General features: G+C 49.7%; 2 protein-coding genes across 4 annotated transcripts in view; one reads left to right on the forward strand and one right to left on the reverse strand.

Annotated features, from left to right (window-relative positions):
• TATDN2 (TatD DNase domain containing 2) overlaps nt 1–5,099 on the forward strand; it is a 29,554-nt gene extending 24,455 nt beyond the window's left edge. For both annotated transcript variants that reach the window (XM_012647281.1, XM_012647290.1), the window contains 4 exons: nt 523–650; nt 2,159–2,342; nt 2,766–2,941; nt 3,101–5,099. In XM_012647281.1, coding sequence (XP_012502735.1) covers nt 523–650; nt 2,159–2,342; nt 2,766–2,906 — 453 coding nt within the window. In that variant the 3' untranslated portion in view covers nt 2,907–2,941; nt 3,101–5,099. The remainder of the gene's footprint in view (nt 1–522; nt 651–2,158; nt 2,343–2,765; nt 2,942–3,100) is intronic.
• A 3,845-nt stretch (nt 5,100–8,944) lies between these two features.
• Nucleotides 8,945–14,041, reverse strand: GHRL (ghrelin/obestatin prepropeptide). Of its 2 annotated transcripts, none has more exons than XM_012647188.1 (5): nt 13,897–14,041; nt 13,230–13,366; nt 12,907–13,020; nt 9,901–10,009; nt 8,945–9,098 (listed from the first exon to the last, which is right to left on the reverse strand). In XM_012647188.1, the coding sequence occupies exons 2-5, from the start codon at nt 13,335–13,337 to the stop codon at nt 9,079–9,081; spliced, it is 351 nt and encodes a 116-aa protein (XP_012502642.1). In that variant the 5' UTR covers nt 13,338–13,366; nt 13,897–14,041; the 3' UTR covers nt 8,945–9,078. The 2 variants fall into 2 exon arrangements, with proteins under 2 accessions (XP_012502642.1, XP_012502650.1); XM_012647196.1 differs by having other exon boundaries at nt 13,971–13,974.
• Nucleotides 14,042–16,063: the final 2,022 nt, after the last annotated feature.

Raw genomic sequence — 16,063 nt, forward strand, 5'->3', positions numbered from 1 at the left:
TTGAAAGATGCCTTCTGAGAGCCAGTCATTATGCTAGAGCTACAGACACACACACACACAGCTCTGTGTAGTGAAAGGTCTGGAAGCTGATACCTCTTGGGAGTGGAGGTGGGGACAGTGAGGTGAAGGACATTAACTGCGTACTTGATGTTCTAGAGCCCTGCCCTGCCCCCTGAAATGAGCATTGCACAGTGGTTACTGCCTGGGTTCAAATTTGAATCCGGGCACTACAGCTTACTAGCTGTAAGTTCTTTGGCCTCACTGCTTGAGGTGCTGACATTAGTGGTACCCACCTCAGGGTGGTTGTGAGGATTACAGTTTATAATACACCTGAAGTGTTCTGAGTACTACCTGGCTTTATAGTAAGCGCCCAATGAGCATTAGCCATTATTATTACATTATATAGCTTAAAAATCAAGAATTAGAGACAGTGGGGGGTGCCCATTGGACTGGGTGTTCCAGAGGTAACGGACTTCTGAAGTGCCACTAACCAGCAGGTGTTGTCGCTGTGTCTTCTCCTAGGTATTCGAGAGACAACTACAGCTGGCTGTGTCTCTAAAGAAGCCCTTGGTGATCCACTGCCGAGAAGCTGATGAAGATCTGCTAGACATCATGAAAAAATTTGTGCCCTCTGACTACAAGATCCATAGGTTAGAAGGCTGGAACTTCAGCGGGCAAATGAAAGAAACTTCCCTCTGTCTAGGGCGTTAGTTGGAAAAATGAAAACTCAGTGAGGAGAGAAATGATAATCTATCTTTACATCCTAGCTTTTCCAAAGAATTAAGTATTAGGTTGAACTGCATGAAATTTCTGATATTTGACCATTGCTTACAAAATGGCAATTCCATATGGTTCAACCTGAAGCCCTAAATCACTAGCGAGCAGGAAGGGCCTCTTGTGCCCCGCTTCTTGGGTGGCGGGCTGACATGGAATCTCAGTTCTCAGAAATGAGGACTACAGTTCCTGGGAGTGACTATGGGATCTGGTGGTTTAGCACACAGAGAACCTTCGAGGGTACTTGAAAAGACATTTTCTTTCCTTTTTTGAATTTGAAAGCTCCTTTTCCCCCGTTACTAATATCGGTAAAGTCTAGGATGTGTTTTATCTGAGTGGCATCTGGGGGTTAAGTTCAGTTTGATAAACTCTCTGTGAACTCCTACCACATGTACGTTCTAGGCATTGGCTTTTCTCTGGGGACACTTGGAGGAGCTGCCAGGAGACAGATGGGTCTCCTGGTGGCTTCTGTGTACTTGGGTGTGGGACTGAGGTGGGCCCAAGTGCTTAGGGAGCCGGAGCAAGGGCCTCTCAGGTCAGCCCAGTGAAGGGTCAGGAAGCGATGCCCGAGCTGGCTCCTTAGAGATGGGCGAGAGAGGGTTAGCTGAAAAGCAAGGAGTCCAGAACCCAACTAGGTCTTATCAGATGGGGGCAGGAGTGGGAAAGATGGGGGATGGGGCCGCCAGGCCTTTTGGGTGCCGAAGCAGAGCGAGTGAAGCCTCCAACCCCTGGCCGTGGAGTGCGCACGCCGATGAGGCAGTCCCTCAGCTCCTCTGGGTTGGCTGGCTTCTCATTGCTTCATTTTGAGCTGCCTTTAAAGGAAATCAAATGGTGGCAGGTAGACCAGGGCTGAGATGACCCAACATGGTGTGGCTAGAGGAAGCCCTGAATTTCTAGATTGGTTAACCATATATATTGCACCAAGAACATGAACAGATATCAAATTAAGAGAAGAAAATTCACCAATAGTCCCACTCCCTAGTATTTTCATTTTTTATTTCCTTCCACTTCATTTGATTACATCGGTACGTTTTACGTGCTGTAGTCCTCTCAGAGGGGCTACAGTTTTTCATTCTGCTTCTTTTTTTGTGTTATAAGCACACCCTGCCCCTGTACTGTTGCTGTGTACTCTTTGTGGTGGTCGTCCCGAGTGACTGTAGTAGTCTGCAGTGTGAGAGGGGGTTGCCGAGTGTCGCTCACCCAGCGTCACCTTGGCTCTTACTGTGTTGGAGCCAGCTCTTGACTTGTTTACTGTGGAGCTGTCCCTTGGAGGCAGTCTCTCTATATCTGGGAGTTATTTAAAAGCCCCTCTAGATGTAGAAGGGCTTGGAGTTGCTGCAGAGGGGACTGTGAGCGAGCCCTGACCTGGAGTTCTCTCCTCTAGGCATTGCTTCACCGGCAGCTATCCGGTCATTGAGCCCCTGTTGAAGTACTTTCCCAACATGTCTGTGGGCTTCACGGCAGTCCTGACATACTCCTCTGCCTGGGAGGCCCGGGATGCTCTGAAACAGATCCCACTGGACAGAATCATTGTGGAAACTGACGCTCCCTACTTCCTTCCTCGCCAGGTAGGGGTGTCTTCAGGCTGAGTTGAGGCCCAGAGGGGAGAAGATGGGGAGGTGGGTGGTCACCCTTACAAGGTTGGCAGGGCCAGAGCCCCAGTGACTTCCAAGTCCCACCCTGGGCTATGTAGATATCTCCTCATTGTTGCTCTGCAGAACCAAAAGTTTAGGGAGCTGAGAAGCTGAAGGGTAACCACTCTCTTCCAGGCAGTGCAAAGCCCTACCCTGTAGAGGGTAGTCCAAGGAAGCGTGGGACCCTGCTCACCCAGAGCCCCCCATGACTAGGACTCTCCCTGCACCTGCAGGTAAAGGGGTCTCTACAGGGCAGCCCCAAAGAGGTCCTTGCTGGGGAAGGGACAGGGAGGGAATTCTATATTATGGCTGTGCACAGAAGACACAGTGATGTTATGAATGCTTGATATCTTCCAGGTTCCCAAAAGCCTTTGCCAGTATGCCCACCCGGGCCTGGCCTTGCATACAGTTCGCGAGATTGCCAGGGTCAAAGATCAGCCGCTCTCCCGCACCTTGGCCACCTTGCGTGAGAACACCAGTCGCCTCTACAATCTTTAAGCAGAAAGGGCACAATCAGGAGTCTCCTGGAAAAGGTCATAAAATTCCCATTTTATGTTTTTAAGAAATCAGGACAAATTTTTTGTTGCATTTTCTTAATGTAAAGCATGTAAACCTAGGGTGAGCATGAAGGTTGATTTGTCTTGAGTGAACTTGGTTTGGAACCTTCTTCCTTTTCTCTTCAAACCCTCTAGGGTCACCAGCGGCCTGACATAACACAGGCTGGGTTTGAACTCTGCCTGTGCCCCAGGTCAAGGATGTGTTTGGAGAGCCCGTTGGAACAGAGAAAACCAGGACAGGATGTTTCCTCGAAACCTCATCATAAGGCTTCAGCTTCTGGCTGCTGGGTGGGGTGGGTGGAGTGGATGTGGGATGAGGGTGTCACTGCCCCAGATAGCATCAGGGTTTGGCCACCCAGCCAAAATACTCCAGGGTAGGCAGTGAAGAAGAAGAGTTTGCCAGTCCAAGTCCTGTTCTCTGCAGCCTGTATTTTTGAGCAGTCTGTGAATAAAGCCGCCCTCCTCCTCGGCTAAGCACATGTGGGTGTGTAACTCAGTTCCTGGTTCTCAGTTCTAAAAATGAACTCCCAAGTGGGAAATCTCTTGGGAAACTCACTGGACACCTGTCTCAGAGGTTTATTTTCTTGCAACCAGTGAAAGTGAAGTCATCCTCCTTTCTTGGGTAACTCTTCAATTTGGCTGTCACTGTTCCGGTGTCCACTCCAGCATCAGCACAGGTGGAGGGACTTTGGCTACTGGTCTCATTGGTCCTGCTGCCATCAGCGTGGAGGTGTGCAGAGGGGCACTCGTTGTCCGTGGAAGTCCTGGCTGATGGAGATCCAGGACAGCCTGGGGGACTCAAGGAAGAGGCCTTCTTGGGGAAGAGGACCCCAAAGGAGGTAGTCCCTGCTTACTTATGTCCCCAGGACACTTTTTGGGTGTGTTAAATGGATAAAGGCTCAGTTTACAGCAGAAGCTACCTGCTAGTTTGGTGTCAGGGGTCCCAGCCTCCCTTTTTGCCCTCTTCTCTGAAACACTTGACCAAAAATAATCCTTCTGTTTCACCCATGTCTCAGCCCCTGTATGTCCCACCCAGGTTGAGAGGTCAATCAGTTTCAGTCTCCAAATCTCTGCTCGGGCAGCTCAGCCATGTTATATTGCCTATGCAGAGCAAGCAGGCCTGGTGTCTATAAATATATCAGTCCCTCTCCTCCTCCTTCCGGGTGCCTCCCCTGCCTTTGCCTCTTCTGTGTCCTGTCTTTCTCTGTGTTTTAGAAGTGAGAGACTCTCCTTCAACTTTTGAGCAACTGTGTCATCCCACGTTCTAAGCTCTGCTCCGCTCCCTGCGGGTGCCTTGTAAAGGTATACTCATTACAGGCCCTAGAGATTATAATGGCCAAGGGTTAAGTGTGAGGAGGCTCTACACTTTGTTTATAAAGGATCCTTCACCCTCATCTCCTGCAGTGAGACAAATAGGCCACCTGGAGTCCCTTAGACATGTGTTTCTTGGAGGCTTAAATTGTAAAATCCATCACTTATGGTGGATTCCTCTAGGTGTATTGGAAGCACATTTGAGCCTTGTAAGCTAAAATAGAATGGATTTAATGTTTCATATATGGTATTTCCTTCTTGCCCTGGTACACAAGTAACTGGCCTGGGAAGTAGGCCTTGGTTCACTGTCCATCTTCCATGGATCAGCTGTGCTGTTATGTTGCCTGTGCCTCAAATTTGCCCATGTGGGGAATCAGGGGGACCTTGGTCTCCTACTTGGAAGATTTGGGGGGCTGCTAAGTACATCAAAGTGCTTTATTGTCACCCAAGTGAACTGCACCATAGCCATCTCCTCTACAGCAAGCCCTTTAAGTCAATACTGCCTCCACGTGAAACCAACTAACCCTGCATTAGAGGATGAAAAGACTAGATGAAGGTCTCCGAGCCTATGCAGTCCACCTGCCAAGGAAAAGCACAAGGTGCTATCTACTTTTCTCTCTAGGATTTAGGATTATCATTTATGTGCTTTTACACAGTGAAACCTTACCCGTGTGGGCGTGAATGCTGGTCGGCATTGTTTTTGATTCAGTTTTTTTGGATGGCTGACTTGATTGTTTTTGCTGTGCTGCTGGAATGCCTCTGTATTATTTTCCCCTGTTTGGCCATCTTTTTCTGTAAATAAAGTGATGGATTCTCTAGCCAATTCCTAGGCTCTCTGTGTTTGTGTAGATTTCTCTGAGTGATGCAATGGTTTAGTCTGGTTGTTGGCCAGCTTTGTAACCTGAGAATCCAAATATCTGGAGACTTTCTCAAGTATATGTGTGTCTTTCTCCATAAAAATCATATATAAGACTATATGATACCTTCTTAAAAGTTCTGCCGTGGAACATTAACTCATGTTAATGCCTGGGAACTCAGATGCACTGCTTCTTCTTAACCTTTGAAAAGTACATAGATACCTTCTTTTCTTTTTTTGTTTCTAGAGCAAGGCAGTAGGAGGAAGAAAAATCTAGTCCCCGGGGGCGTTGATGAATCAGTTGTACTGTGGGCTTTGGACTGAACTCCTGATGCCTCTGGGTAAACTTTGAAGGAAATTCTGTTTTGCTACTTGGAGTCCTCTTATTTTGTACTAAGGTATTCCTGAACACAAGTGCACAAGCCAAAAAGTAAACCTACATGTAAAAAGGAAGGCTCTTGTCCAAGAATGCTAAACAAATTCATAATCTCTTGCTGCCTCATTTTTGGGTGCAGTCATTGATTACGTATTTTCAGCATGTTCCTAACTTTGTCTCAGTTCCTTCCAGTTGAACAAATAATTGACTTCCTTGGGGATAGTCTATTGTGGCTGAAGATTTGCTCTTGGCGTTTCTGGTGTTTCCATCTTCTCTCTGTATTAAGGTTGGGACTGATACTAATTATTTACTGTCAGCACATTCATTTTTATAAAATAAGGGCAAATAGCCACTGGAATATACAGTGATTGAACAAGCAAACTGTCAAAGATGGTGATTGGTGGCCAGCCAGTCCCTTGCCTTTCATGGTCACTGTGAATGCTCATTTGTCCATGATGTTGGAAAGTGTGTTCAGAGTAAGGAAGGTAGCTCAGTGTAGGTGTTTCAACTCTTCTGTCTGCGCGCCGTTGCAGAATTTCTGAGCACCCGCCTGTAAGTGTATAATAAGTTAAATACATAATGCTATTATACAACACAAAGTAGAAGTTTTTCATAAGGAGAACCTTTTTCCTCCAGCAGATATCTTGCTCACCCCAGAGGTACATAACCCCACTTCAGAAACCCTTAAGTTAGTGGTATAACACGTGAAGCAGTAGGTTTAAGAAAGCTGACATAGGAACCTGTTTGAAATGATACATTTTCTCAAGGGTGTCCCTGAACCATTTCCCTTGATAAGTTTTATTTCTGCTGATTGTTGACTTGAAATTGGCCTCACCCCACCACCAGGTTCACCCAGTGCATTATGAAGGAAAATCAAAAATTAAAAAAAAAAAAAACAGCCAGAAATCCCGTGCATCCTAGGCAGTAGGGCAAAGGAAGCAACATTGAGAGGTAGTAGAATATGTTGGAGAAAGCATGCACCTGCGTGCTACAGCTCTGCTAATGTGTTTGCCGTGTACTTGCCGTGTGACCTTGGGAAAGTTACTTAATTTCTCTGAACTTTAGTTTTCTTCCTTGTCTGTAGGCTTGCTGTAGAAATTAGCTGAAATTACATTAATCTATACAAGTATTTAGAACAGTGCCTGGTACACAGCAGGAGTGCAGTAAATGGTGGCTGTTACAAGAATTGAGTGCCACTATGTACCAGGCCCTGTGCCAGCTACTCTCCTGTGAGATAGTGTGTTCAGTCTTGACAGTTACCCAGCGAGGTGTAGGTATTTTACATGTGAGGAGCCCGGGAAATTCAGTATCTTAGTCTGGATCACACAGTTGGTATTCAAATTCAGTTCTGAAACCAAAGCCCATAGCTTTGCACCACACCTTGTTGCCTGGCACAGATGAGAGTGCCCAGACCAAAGTGGGTGTTCAGTATCTGTTGCATGAATGACCTGGGCAAGGGGGAGAGAATGCCTGTGAGTCCTTTGGGAGAGAAGTAAATTCTTGTCTTTGGTGGGGAAGCATCAGGTGACCAGCATCGGTCCAGGCTCTGGTACCTATCCTCCCCACAACCAATCAGTGGATTCTTTTTCTCCAGGTCAGGAGCTGGTTTCCGGGGCCACTGTGACCACACCTGGGCCTTGGATGCTCTTCTGTAGCTGTTGAGAAGAGGGCTGTGCGCGTGGTTAGTGATGATCAGGGTTGCGCCCCTACTAAGTGACAGCTGAGATACGGTTAAGTTCCAGGACAAGTGTGTTGATCCCTGCATACGCTTGTGCTGGGTGCCTGGGGAGGGAGGGTGCTGGCTATCTAGAGAAGCAGAGGAAATTCACTTCTACTTCCTTTCTCTCTTTTCCCTTGCTTTACCTACTCTTCAATACCTTAAATTCTTTTAGTGATGACAAAATCTTTCCATCCATGGTTATTATTGAGGCTTAGATGCAGGTGCTTTTGGGAGCAAGGACAGTGAACTAAGTCACTATATATATAGTCATAAAGTCAGGTATCTATATAGTTGTCTTAGAAATGGAATTTGTATATATGTGTGGTGTCTGCCCAAGGGACAGACATGGAGTTCACAGAGCTGCACTAGAGAGATTGGGGGAAGCTAAGCAAGCAAATGGGGCACTTTTTCATGTGTTCCCAGCTTTGTCCAGGACCCCACCTGGCCAGATCTGAATTGTCTTAAGAGTTTTATGATAGCCAACACCTGTTCCATGCAAGGCGGAGCCGCCTGGCTCTGCAGTGTGCTGTGCTGCCACTTAGTAGCCTGGGGATCTTGTTAAATTTACATCCTGATAGAGTAGGGCTGGGGCCCAGGGTTCTGCACTTCCGAGACGTTCCGCAGACCTCACACAGTTCCTGCATGAGAGATGGCAGTTGGGTTTTGGTGAGCATGCCGAGTCTCATCAGTGGTCAGCGCTGTGCATGGTAGGTGGCCAGAGTTTTACTAGAGGAGACGCTGGGCTCCTGGAGCCCTCTGTGATAGGGTTTTCCGGAGTGTGGACATTACCCCACCTCTGCATCTGCAGAGGGTTTCCTCCATGTTTAATAAGTGTTCAGATGTGTGAATTGGCAGGTTAGTAGTGCCTATGACTGGGGCCTCCCTGCTCTTTGGCTTTCCCTCCCCCCAGTGATGTGTCCCGTCCATCATCACCGGCACTCAGAAACCAGTGTTAATCCACACGTTTACACTAAGGGGGACATGACTGGCACTCCTAGGAAGACTGGTGTCTTGACTGGAATTACGTTGTGAAATTTAAGGATCAAGGCTCATCTCACCTGTGAGCTGGAGATGGGGAAGTGTTCTGGGATACCTGTGTCGTATCAGTGAAGCAATCGAGACAATGGCCAGCCTTGCCCACGTGAGGTGCCTGCTTTGCCAGGCCTTTTCAGTAGTGGACCGGGAGGAAAGAAGGTGGTTATTTCAACCCTGGCTAACAGTGGCCTAGAGCTATTGTTGGGCACCTCACTTATGTCTCCAAATTTATTCTTTGGCATTCTCTTCTTCCTCTTGTTGATCTTGGGTGTATATTGGCTCTGATAATGTCACCTGGAGTTTCTTTGTCCACACAGCCCTTGCTGGTTGTTAATAAACTATCAATGCAGCCTTGCGCTCAGGAAGCTGATATTTCAAGGAACTGTGTCTTTGTACTTCCTCTCTTCTCGTTTCCCTCTTTCCCCCCTTTCTCTCTTCCTCTTCCTCCTCAAGAAACCTTCTGTTGTACATATAATACAATACACACAGGAAATAGTTAATCTGCTTGAATGAGTTGGTTCACTTTGGTTTTCTAAGCATGCATACCTGCCTTGCTACATGTCTCTTCCCACTGACCATAGACCAAGAATTGTTTTATTTATTTGTTTTTTTGATTTTTTCCAAGTGAAATGTGAAATTTTCCTCTTTGGTTAAATAAATTCCCATTTTGAGAATTCAGCATACAGTTTGAACATTTATTTTCCTCCTGAGCTAGTACAGCAGTACTGGGAGTTGTTGCAGAAGCGATCTAAAAGCCAGATGAGAGCTTCCAAGCCTGGGAGGACAACAGGGAGGTGAGCCAGTCTTGTAGGTGATCATCTGTCAGCGGGGACCTCTGAAAAGCAAGAGGTCAAATCAATTCTGGGTCCACCATCCTGCCAGTGCCATCGAAGGTGGCTTTGCTTCCACGATGGTGACTTTGGAGGTGCCAGGTTATAATGGGGGTAGGGGGAAGGTTGGGGAAAGCATGGGCCTTGGAGTCAGAGAGTGGACTGTTGTGACCTTGGGCATACAGCACAGCTCTTGTTTCCTTATCTGTGTAGCATTCTGGGTGCTGCCCCCAGCTACCCAGGGTTGGGGAGTGGAGGGGGTCGCCATGTTAGTGAGGACAGTGCTCTGCAGGTTGTAGTGTGAGCTTCCAAGAGGCAGGTATTTCTGTCACCTCAATCCAGGAGCAAGCTGGCTGGTTTCATTTCTTTTCTTTCTTTTTTTTTTTTTTTTTACAAGACAGGGCATTCAAAACAAAACCAAAAATCCTTTGCTTAACTTACTGTGGAGCCTGTTCTGAATGCTATTGTGGCAATGATTCCTTTTGTTTGTGGAGTAAAGTTATACATTAAAGGTGTTTTAACATCAGTGACTTTATACTCTCACAATAGTGTTAGCTCCGTTTTGCAGTTACGAAAATTGGGGTTCAACTGGGCCTGAAAGCTAGTTAATGTACTAGGTTTTGGAACCTAGTGTCCTTTGAACACAGAGACTTTATGCTCACCAATACCAGCCCCACCCCTGTCCTACAGATATCTGCGAAAGAGGAATTGGAAGCTCTTTCTGAGAGGCAGGGGCTGGGGAAAAAAATCGCCCATGTTTGAGACTCCCAAGGAAACTGAATTCACCTGACCCAGGCTAGGACTTACCTTTGGCCTCTTCCCACAGGATGTCCTCAAGAAACTTCCCCAGGGCCTGGCTGTGCTGCTGGTACTGAGCCCCTGAGAGCTTGATTCCAACATCGAAGGGGGCGTTGAACTAGGAGGTGGGACAGGGAGGACGCAAGAGGTGTCAGACATCACACACCCCTATCACAAAGGAGGCTCTGGACTCTCCCACTCTCTCTTCAAAGGGGTAGCGACAGTCCCAATCTCAGCCGGGTTTTACTCTGCCTTCTTAGGCCCATGTCTTACCTCCCCTCTCACTATTTTTTTTTTTTTTTTTTTTTAGACAGAGTCTTGCTGTGTTGCCCAGGCTGGAGCGAAGTGGCGTGAACTCCTGGGCTCAAGTGATCCTCCCGCCTTGGCCTTTCAAACTGCTGAGAGTGTAGGCATGAGGCACCGTGCCCAGCCCCCTCTCACCATCTTTAGGATACACCCACCTTGCAGTCTCATTCCTTGTAGCCTAGCCTTAGCCCTTAGGGGATTGCTGATAAAAGCTGTGGAGTCCCCTAGTATAAGTTTTTTCTCCCTTGCAATTTTGAAGACAAAAGGTTGAATCACCAATGGTAGCAGGCCCTGGCGGGGAGGTTTTTGGGGGGTGGTGGCTCTACCTGGCATACAGAGCAGTAGCCTGTGACCGTTTCTCCCCGTCCTCTGCCCCTACCTCTTTTTACTTTTTTGTTTGTTTTTCCTCTCCCCTTTCTCCTTTTCTAGGTATTTTTCCTCTTATATACATAGGCCTTTCCTCGTTCTGTGGAAAATCAAAAGGAAGCTGACTTTTTCCTAGGAAGATGCTCTGGGCCAAGTCCTTCCTTTCTGTGCCTCTGTTTCTTCCCTCCTACAGGGAGCGCCTGTCTTTCCTGTTTTCCAGGCATCCTCTGGATGATTCACTGGAGCGCAGAGTTTTGGGTAAACGGGGAGAGCTCTGCCGCCTCATCACAGGTTTTTCTCTCCTCAAGAGCAGAGACCATCTCTGTTTTGCCAGTAGCTACGTCAGTGCCTGGCTGTGTTGGTCACTGAGATGTCTGAGCAGTCAGCTGGAAGGCAGCTCTAGGTCGTCTGGTCCTCACAGCAGAAGCCCAGGGAGCTGGTGGCTAAGGACTAAATCCACCCAGCCTGGAACCCCTTTCAGTCCCATTGCGGCAACAGCGTGTCCTCGGCGCCTCCCCACGATTCCTATTTTACAGATGAGGAAACATCGCGAAGACATTCTAAGACAACAGATAGCGGCTCGCTCCCTTTCTCAAGTTTACCCCCTGCCCTTATCTCTACTGTGAAGGCGGAGTGCAGTGGGGATGACAGGCTGGATTATTTTGGGGAGCTTGGAGCCTTCCGATTCCTGTCTTAAGTAAGTGCGTGCTTTTCTCCTTCCACCCCCCGAGGCCGGAGGAAACAGCGAGCGCCCATCTGGGGAACTGCTGGGCCGCCGGGGCAAGTGAAAGGCAGCGTGGGGAGGGCTGGACAGGAGACTGGCCTTCGTGTGACGTGCAAAAGCCTCTTCCCTCTTGGCCTCAGTCCAGTGGGATGGGACTTGGTCTCCAAACTCTTCTGCTCTGAAACTGGATTTTGGGGGAAAACGTTTGGAGGGAAGTGGGGCCTGAAATAAGAGACGGGGCCCTGGGAGGGTTTTGCTGGCTACCTCACCCCATCTCTGCCAGCCCCAGCACCTCCTAGGCCTTTCAGATGCTGGTTCCAGTGGAGGCAGCGTGGGTCATTTCTTCCAAGTTTAGCTCTCGTGGAAACTGGAAGCTTCCCGCTACCCCAGCCCTGTCTTGCACCATCAGCCGCCCCCATCTGGGCTAGTGTGGAGCCCGTCTGGCAGGGATGCCTGCCCACCGCTGTAGCTGGCGGTCACCAGGGCGGTGCCTGGCGTAGGTGTAAAGATTTGCAGGCCATGCAGATGGTACCTAGCGAGGTGGGGGAGGAAGGGTCTGAGAAGACCTTTAGGCTCCGATGAGTGTCAGAGGGCAGGGGTCTGGGGAGCTTGAGGTTGGCATTCATGCTTGACCAGAGGAGGGGCCAGTACATAGGTACAGGGAGGCCAAGGGGGACACACTTCAGCTGTTTCTCAGGGAGGAAGAGCCCACTCCTGGGCCACCGTGCACTCTGTTCACCAGACCAGTGAGGAGGAGGACAGGGCTTGGGGGCTAGAGTCAGCCCTGACCTGGCGCCCCATCTATGCCACACACTGGCTGTGGTACCGCGGGCAAGTGAGCTCACCTCTCTGAACTTCTGCTCCTTGTCTATAAAATGGTAATAATATCACCAGCCCTGCTTACCTCACAGGTTGTTGTAGAGATTAGATGATCCGTAATAAGGGTGGAATGGTTAGAGCTGAAATTGCTATACACAAGCACAGCTTATAGTAATTGCCATTAGTAAGTACTGCCCAGGGGAATCCTGGTTTAGCTGTACAAAGGTGTCACTTGTAGAAACCATCCCCTGAACCACAGCCAACCTTTCAGGAAGGTCACGTGGACAACCCTGTAAGATACCTTTACTTCCTCCCAATCCTTGAGTTGTCTCTAAACTTGCTCCTTGCCCCATGCAAGATTTGTCAGAGCAAAAATCAGTCTGATCCGCCCCCTCGTGCACAAGGGCGCTGAGTGCTGGCGGCAGCTCGCCAGGCCGGAGTTCCACCTCAAAGCACTGACGCCCCAGAGTAAAAGCTTTCTGCAGAGAAACATCTTCAGTCTCTGGCTGTTTATTCCTGGATGTCTTTGTCACTGCTGCCTTTGAAATCACCTGGAGTCTGCTAGCGCCCTCTCTCCTCGGCCCGTGGCTCCCGCACCCCATTCTGTTGAGGCAGAGTTAATTCTCCCGGTTTTCTCTTAATGGGCAAAATAGAGCCCAGAGCTCAGCTATTTTAGTGCTGTTTTATAACCTTGAGTAGTTTGTAGATGGGTCCCTGTTCATAGCCATCTGCCTGCCCTCCTTCCCTCCTACCCCATTCCCTTAACTGCCCCAAAAGCATAAAATCGCAGAGGTACTGACCCGGATTTCCAGTTCATCCTCTGCCCCTTCTGCCTGGCTTCCGTCTTCCGGGCGGAGCCAGCCTTCTAGAGCTCGGGGCAGTTTGGCTGGTGGCTTCTTAGACTCCTTTCTCTGCTGGAAAGGGGAGATGTTCTCTTTAGGACCCTAAGCCCCCATATACTTGTAGAGACAGAGTGAGGTTAGACCCAGAGTCCCCCTTTGTGCTCTAGGAGAAGGCTGAAGCCCAGAGAGGTTGAGCCACTGTCACATAGCTGGTTGCTAAGTGGCAGGGCTGGAACAAGATACCGCAGTAGTACGTACGGTTTTGTGGGGAGAGGTCTCACCTGGATCTTCTGATGTTCGGGGCTCAGGAAGCTGGAGCCTGCTGTGGCCACGTCTACCCAGAGCACACTGAGGAGCAGGAGGCTGCAGATGGTCCCCAGGGAGAGCATGGCTGCCGCTGGGTTGGGGACAGACGGGCCTGGGGGAGAGAAGATCTCCAGGCAGCATGCCTCAGTCTCTTCAATTTGCCTCAGAATTCGCTGGGTAGAAGCCCAGCAGACAGGGTGAGGGGTCGACCTGGGTCATGACTGCTGAATAGAGAAGAGCTCCCCTCTGCCCCCTTCTCCATTGTGGAAGAGAATCGAAGGACGTGTGTCCTGTCTTTGCCAAGGCCATTCAGGGCACGATGCTTGGCAGTGGGACTTGATGTGGTGGGGGTTGGGGTATCCGCCCCAGTGTCATTTGCCCAGGCCCTGAGGAGCTTGTGGCAAGTTTTTAAACATGGGATGGTGGAGCTGAACCAGCAAGGTCCCTTGGGGGGACATGGGGTATTGGGAGCAGCTCCTAAGCCAAGCTTTGTCGCTGAGCAGCCTGAGTAACCTAGGTTGTCCAGCGTCCCCTTTGTTCAGATGGGCCTGCTGAGACCCAGAGGAGTTGAACGGCCAGCAGTCACACGGTGGGTTAAACCCGTGAGCAAACGCACATGCCAAGAGTAGAGAGAGTGCCTACCTGGGATTCCTGGCAGAGGTGGTGCCCGGTGGCTGTCTGGTCCTTATATAGGAAGCCTGGTGTTTGTTTTAAACCAGCAGTTCCATCTCAGAGGTGGCCTGGCTTCCGTGGGGCTGATGTACATTCCTTGGGAACTAGAAATGTTTGTGCCCTCTGGGTAGAAATCAACAGTGGAGGTCAAATGCCCTGAGAGATTGCTGGGTTGTCTGGGGATGATGCATCTGCTCCAGCTGTCCCTGGACGGCAGTGTAGGGAGGTGCCCAAGTGGGCATGGCCCTGGTTTAGGTGGGAGGGAGGAGAGTGGGTCTGGGTCTGGCTTTGCTGCTGTGTGATCTCAGCTTAGCCCCCCTTTCTCCCTCTCACCTGTTGTCACTAGGTGGTCTCCAAGACCTTTCCAGTCCTGGTGCTCCGTTGTTTTCCGTGGACTGGTGCTGGTCTGGCTTCACAAACCTCTGGAGCACACTGGGAGCCGGGTTCACGTGATTCTCCCACCTCCCCAGGGAGGAAGGTCCCATTTCGCAGATGAGGAATGTGCGGGAGGTGTGGTAGCACGTGCTCCTAACTGTCCTCTCCAAGGAACAAGTGTGGGGATAATTTCAGCCAGTGGTTACACTTCAGTCACTTCTTTTGGGTGCTGGACGACTCAGCGTGGCCTGGCGTTTCTTACCCCAGCAGCTTGCCTCGCCTTCCCCTGGCAGGTTTTGGCCCCTAGTTTAATGGACGCCCGTTCTGAGAGGGAAACAGATCGGACCTGGAGGCAGATCCCTGCCTGGTACTGGCACAGTTCTTTGCCAGTTGACTGGCTTTAGGCACATCACTAATCATCCCTCTTGCTTCAGAGCCTGTCTCTCAGAGGCCAGAATGAAGTGATGGGCATAAAAATTCTTATAACCTGCAGATGAAGCTATTTTATGCCAAGCCCATAGGACTTGCAAGAATGTACCAAGGTTATTGCCTCAAGTTTCTATGGCCCCAGGAATCCTCTACTTTCTGGAGTCCTTCATTTAATTAGATGCCCAGGCAGTGACCCCTGAGGGCCAAATGAGGTGCGTATGCAGGAGTCCTAGCAGTTGAGAGGAGGAACTTACTTTAGAGGGGCTTGGGGCTGGGGTGCTAGAAGAGGCTCCGTGAGAGAGGCACGTGGTGGACTTGGGCAGGGCTGGGAAGGAACGTGTCGTAGCAAGCAGAGCGGTGTGAGCGCGAGGCAGGTGGCTTGGAGGAGGGTGGCAATGGGGGGGGGTCATAACAAAAGGGCTAGAAGGTGGTTTGGGGTCAGGTTATGTTGGCCTAAGAAGTTTGGGTTTTTTCTGTAGGACGGAGGCCAGAGAATTAATGAAAGAGTTGGGAAGACTTTTAAGCCCTGGGAGGCTGAACGCTTTATTTTATTGGAAGAAAAACCGAACTCCAGTAGGGCCACGCTTTCCCCAAAGCCACACAGCCATCAGGAATGATGCTTGGACTTCCACCCCAGTCTCTTGACTCCCACCTCGTACGGTGTTCTTTCCGATGTGCCACCTGCTTCCACAATGAACATGGTGTTCCAGGAAAATCAGTCTGCTCTGAGCAAGATGGAATAGGGGCAGGATATCCAGTTAGGAAGATACGCAAGCAGTAGGACAGCTGATGGCCAGTGACCACCCTAACTTAAAAGATCAACTCGAGGGTGGACTAGATCCTTGTAGAAGCTCCTGCGACAGTGGAGGCACACGCTGGGCTGGCCTGAACCCTTCAACAGAATGTGGGGGACTAAGCACCTCCTGTAGAAAATTACCTCATCACCAGCCCACTGTGGTGGCTGAAATGCCACATTTAGCCCCAGCAGAAGATGGGTGCGTCACCGGGAGGCCTTCACAGCCCTTTTGCCACCAGAGCACAGAACTCTTTTGGCCCTGGGGCCCAGAGGGGCTGAAGGTGGCTAGGGTGGAGAAAAGACTGGAACCCTTGGAGAAGAGTTGCAATTTTTTCAGAGCCACCAACTGCCCCTGCCCAAAAAAACACCCCAAAATAGAAAAACCCCAACTATGGTAACCAGGCAGCTACTGAGACATGAAGCCTCCTCTTCCTGCTGACCCCAGGGGCCTCTGGAAGCTGGAGCAGCCAGTGTTGATCTTAGATAACACCACCAGCAAGTAAACACCCACGGCTGGCTGTGTTATCTTTGGGGAAC

The sequence above is a fragment of the Propithecus coquereli genome, unplaced genomic scaffold, assembly GCF_000956105.1.
Source record: "Propithecus coquereli isolate 6110/MARCELLA unplaced genomic scaffold, Pcoq_1.0 Scaffold107, whole genome shotgun sequence".
In the NCBI taxonomy this organism is placed as follows: domain Eukaryota; kingdom Metazoa; phylum Chordata; class Mammalia; order Primates; family Indriidae; genus Propithecus; species Propithecus coquereli.

Coding starts and splice junctions, on each gene's coding strand:
- GHRL (XM_012647188.1), bottom strand. CDS start 13,337: ATGCTCTCCCTGGGGACCATCTGCAGCCTCCTGCTCCTCAGTGTGCTC. Junction 10,010..12,906: donor AGGATGAACTGGAAATCCGG/GTCAGTACCTCT, acceptor CCCACCTCCTAG/TTCAACGCCCCCTTCGATGT. Junction 9,099..9,900: donor CCTGTGGGAAGAGGCCAAAG/GTAAGTCCTAGC, acceptor CTTGCTTTTCAG/AGGTCCCCGCTGACAGATGA.